Source organism: Protomyctophum parallelum (genome assembly GCF_964188405.1).
Source record: "Protomyctophum parallelum genome assembly, chromosome: 23".
NCBI classification, from domain to species: domain Eukaryota; kingdom Metazoa; phylum Chordata; class Actinopteri; order Myctophiformes; family Myctophidae; genus Protomyctophum; species Protomyctophum parallelum.
In genome coordinates this window covers 14100301-14105643 of record NC_139715.1, presented here as the reverse complement: position 1 = coordinate 14105643, position 5343 = coordinate 14100301, and the positions used below count along the sequence as shown (strand labels likewise).

The 5343-nt window shown below is 44.7% G+C and overlaps 1 protein-coding gene across 1 annotated transcript; it reads left to right on the top strand.

Moving 5' to 3' along the window:
* Nucleotides 1–2442: 2442 nt before the first annotated feature.
* Nucleotides 2443–2754, top strand: LOC310853908 (proteasome assembly chaperone 4-like; the record flags this gene model as incomplete). Its single annotated transcript, XM_083758380.1, has 1 exon — nt 2443–2754. One exon carries the CDS (start codon nt 2443–2445, stop codon nt 2752–2754), a length of 312 nt encoding a protein of 103 aa, XP_083614506.1.
* Between the last annotated feature and the right edge of the window lie 2589 nt (nt 2755–5343).

Sequence of the window (5343 nt, the reverse complement as noted above, 5' to 3'; positions counted from 1 at the left end):
TCATGGCGGGATCCATCGCTGACACCGTTTAAGCCAAGAGAACACCCCGGCTTACATTAACACCCTACATGTGCCCAAATATGTACATTATTTTGAAAAGGCTGCAGTGTGAATATATGCATGTATGACGTGGAAATGTTGAGTATGACATGTGAAACAGTGCACCTCTTTGTAACGCTATCCACCAACAGCCCGTAGCAGCATGGACAAGTACAAATGCAAAAGCATTGCAGGCTATATAGGCCTAAGCAAAGCATCGTCAGCGTGACATTTTCTATTCAACTCTGCCTGGCTTCATCATGGCAACAAAGAACAATGAGCTATTAGCGAAGCTCTCAAGCACAATGAGAGATTCTCTCTCTCTCTCTCTCTCTCTCTCTCTCTCTCTGTCCATCCCAGTCCCATTAGAGCTTGACAGTTGGAACGGCTAAAAATAATCTTCAAGACCAAGGAGGAAACAGCAGGATAAGAGCTTCCACCGACTTGCTCTTCTTCATCTCCCCCCCCCCCCTCTCTCTCTCTCTCTCTCTCTCTCTCGACACTGCTGACATTTCGTGAACAGAGAGTGTGTCACGCGGGAGGGAGAGAGAGAGAGAGAGAGAGAGAGAGAGAGAGAGAGAGAGAGAGAGAGAGAGAGAGAGAGAGAGAGAGTGGGGTATAGAGGGGTAGTTGACTCAGAGTGCAAAAAATATTCAGCGGAGACGTGACTCCCACATCGACACATGGCTGCTCTCGTCGAGCTCCGCTGCGCAACGGGTGGCCTTTTGCCCCGCTGATAAACCTACAGTACCATCCAGCGAGCCCCGTGCAGGATTGCTACATCTGTAGTTACAGTAGACTATATGGGAGAATGTACATGCTAGGGATATAGACACACATTTCCTGACACAAACACACCAATACATTGTGGATGCAGGCGCAGGCCGTGCGGTTGAGGGGGGTTGGGACCAGTGCGGTTTAATGGAGAGAGTGGGCCCTCCATGTGTGACGTGTTGGGCAGAGAAGCCCTTTGCTCTGCAAAATCCACGCGCCACCGCTTTTGGCAATCAGTTTCAATACAATACTAGTGGTTAGCTTCATATCCCACTTAAAACTGTTCCCTGTACTATGCAGTGGTAAGGTTAACAGTCTCTTGGCCCACAAAAAGCACATTTTATGCACACTGTAGCCGGCTATGATCGTATATAGACCAGTAAATCATGGTAATGTTCAATGGTAGGCTGTGTCTCTCTGCGACACTAAGCAGTAAATGGTATTTCGTAGGGCGTGTCAGTTTAGTAGAGCTGTTTGCTGTTGCCTGTGTGTGCTGTGCTCTCGCGCACGCACACACGCACGCACACAGCGTGCTTGATTCTTAAATGGCTCACCCAGCCTGAGCTGGGTGTGTGTGAACCACTGTTGTGTGATTTATGGCCCGGTGGAAGCCATCTCTCTGTGAGCTGTGTCGGACTATGAATGTCAGCTCTGAGCCGTGCCAAAACTCATCCATCCAAAAAAAAGCAGAAAAGAGTGAAAGAAAAAGAATTTAACAAATGGGCCGAGTTCAACGGAGGTTCCTATTAAGTCTCTCTCTCTCTCTCTCACTCTCTCTCTCTCTGCCTATTATAAGATGGTGCAAAATGAACTGCTCTTCGCTTTTTGACCAGGCTGGTGTTGCTCCTGTGATTACTTTTTACATTTTTGTGATTATATATTTAAGAATGGCATGTAGTTAAGATCCTGGTTTTGGTCTGTATTAGCAGTGCTTAACAAAGGACCTTTTAAAATCAAAATCTCTCTTTCTCAACTGCTGTACAGTAGGCTAGGAGGGTATAGGTTATGTTGAATTGTGGGCCGATGCCTTATTAAGTTAATACAAGTTGTACTATTTCAGACATTACTCAATGTGGAACCAGGCCAAAGTTCACAGATTAACGCTTACAGATCAATGTATGCTTACACTTGATTTTCTCAGGCACTAAATGCATTCGTTTGGCATGAAGGGCTGAAAAATAAATAACCCGTAATGTGCTGACGGTACTCTCTGGTAGCAAGCTGCTAGAACACTTACTTAAGAAAGAAAGAAAGAAAGAAAGAAAGAAAGAAACTAAATTGTTACATCACATGTTTACAGACATAAAACAGTGGGTTTAAACAACAAGGTAAGTTGGCACATGTACAGTGTGCCCCATAATTACTTTTTTTAACATTCAAAGTATTGATGTCCTCCCTCCCCATACATGGATATCGACGTCACGTCTACATCATTGCAAAGTCATATAAAAGGATTGTGAAAACCTCTCCATAGTGCATTCACCCCAACCATCTGCAGTTTTTTATCGCTGAACTATAATATATGATAATATATATGATATAAATATCATACTCCCATACACAAATATGAGCGCATCCGGAAATGGCGTTGCACTTGATGCAATCACAGTGCACAATTTCTCAGAGACGATGTTGCAACAAGAGATACACTTCCACGTCATGAAACTGAGTGGTCAGTTCATGCTATGGGTCGGTTCGAGGCCGGTCCTCTCCAACTTGGCCGTGTCGATGAACAGCAAATATGACTCTACGCCATTGTCCGCGTTGCTCCTGGGGGAGCCGTCCGATACTTCTGCAAATGCACTGGCCCAGAGGTTAGCCAAGAAGACCAAGAAACAGGTGTTTGTGAGCTACAGTATTCCGGAGACAGACCCACAGCTTTCAATCCTGGTGGAGAAGAGGATCAATAAAGAGATGGAGGATCACCCCGAGTTGTTTTAACCAGATGACAAACTAAAAACAAAATCACTGTAAAGGACATGCAGTACGGCATAGCTTTAATCCAACGTTTTGTCTTCCGACTACCCTTTCTCTTGTTTTTCATTCTTTATGCAAAATGTTGGGAGCTTGCATTTCAAACACACTCTTTTAGGCCTATAAACTTGATATGTGACAAAGACAGTTTAATTTCTAAAGTTTCTAAAGAGAGCGGCACGCCCCTCTGCACAAGCAGTGAAAGAGTCACTGGCTGGGAAGAAAGTATTTACATACATAATGGTTCCCGATTGGTCCCTCACGAATCACAACTCAGCGGTGCAAACCTGCGGAGGGCAAAACAAATATTCAATGGCACATTTGTCTGGTTTCCAGGCTAGCTTTATATATTGATGATATTATAGATGATGATATTGATCAGGGTCCAGGGATCTCCATATATGGGCATGAAAGGGACAAGGATTGACAGATAGCAAGCCCCAGCCACAGAGAGGAATCAATGAAGCCAAATGGATGTGCTGGCCGATCGTATAGGTACTGCAGTCCGAGCCGAACTGGGCCTATCTACGTCATAGAATTGCTCACGCACGCATGGACGACTAGTGGTGCTCGTTCGTGCTCTTTCTAGTAACTGACAGATGGAGATCGAAATCTCTGTCTTGCTGTACGTCTGTAGTTTGCGTATCTCGGGAACCATCTAACCAATTCACCTTTAGCTAATCCCCGCGCTCTCCCACTTAGACACTCCCACTTGGACACTTTCTAGCCGGGCTCATTCATTCCAATGTAAATATCATGGATTTAACATGCTTAGCTGTAATTGGACCATAGCAGTTTGGGGAGGGGCTTAGCTATAGGTCACATATATGTCCACATACAGGACGAACATATTTCACATTTTCATCCCCATTGAGTAATATTCAAAAAATCACACCCATGTGAAGTGAGGGGTGCTCTTATCCTTATATACATCTGTCATAAATCATCTCATGAACAACTGAATTTATGTGATTGGTTAGCCAATTTGCTCGACTACATGTGATGTAACTTTTCCCTTCATTGTCAATGGGATTTAATGTTTGCCAATTGCAAAATAAAGTTAAATATTTTAGAAAATAATAAAAGGTGAAAATAAGTAGAGGTACTTCTGTGGCCCATTGGCAGTGTGCATACCACGTTTGGAGATGATTGGTTCAGCAGTTTGAGACATAACCACCAGACAGACACACACAGACAGACCATATCATTATAGATGGCTAGCTTCATACAGAGCCAATAAGCCATAAAACATAAAAACTGGGCTGGATCAAAAGGTGTACTTCAGTCTATATTAGCTTAACTGGCAATTATATTTCTGGGAAATGGAAATAAGCTTTTTCTATCAGCAGGCTGAAAAGCTGAATGACATGGCAAAGAAAGAAAGAAACAGATTAGCTGTAGCCGGGAGCACTATTAAGCTGTCTGCTCAAGGGCTTCTGCTCACCTTTAGAAAGTGTGTGGCCGTGCGGCGTGCGCATGTGTGTGTGTGCGAGTGGGTGCGTGTGTGGACTGTGGAGTGATGGACCTCTGGGACAGAAGAGGGATTTGGTGGGGGACATACAGCAGTCAAGGTCGCCAAGTCAAGTACAGACAGGCATGCACACAAACACACAAGCAAACACACTTCCGAGGGTGGGTGAGGAATCAACACAGTACTTCGGGCCCTGGAGAGGGAAAGGACAAAGATATACTCCATACGACGTGGTCGGGCCGTTGCCCCCCCACCCACACACACACACACACACACACACACACACACACACTTTTGGAATTCCAGACCGCCTCTATTTAAGCGTACTACAGCTCCTATAGTAAGTCAAGAAGTAAAGGCTGATGTAAGTGGAATTGCCCTGCAGGATGACCTCATGCATACTCAATGGAGGCACACTCCGAGGAGGTGACCAGAGGGGACATCAGCTGACGTGCTAGAAGCTTGAACTTAAAAGTTAACACACACAATGGATCTAGGGCATTTCTACAGTATGTATCTTTTTTTTTAATGCCATTGCCAAAAGACAATTTTAAAAGTTCTACGCATAATTCTACGCATAACTGTAGTCCCAATGTACCATTACAACTTGCAAAATGTAGGCATTTAGCAGACACTCTTAATCCAGAGTGATTTACATTAAGCAAGAACAGAAGGCATGGTACATCACATACATAAAAAGTAGTTATCATGAATCATATGTGTTGTAGTATACAACATGCTGTGTACTCATACAAGGTACTTGTACGTGAATATGCAATGTACTTGATATGTATTGTACTGCCTGGAGTGTAGCCTGAGCTAACGTGTTAGGTTTCTGGTCTAGAGGGGCGGGTCGCGGCTCAGATTTGCGCACGCCCTGATTGGATCTCATCGATCTGTCCGTCACCCCCGGCCCCTCCTCTCCCCCCTAGTGCAGCGCTACGTCACATAATTTGGAGCGACGCCCACCCGGAAGGGTTGACTCCCACTTTTAGACCAGAGTGGCCAATCCGTTCCTCCAGGCTTTCAATTTTTGCACCAACAAAAATGAAAGCCTGGTACCGAGGCTACCTGGAGTGTAATAG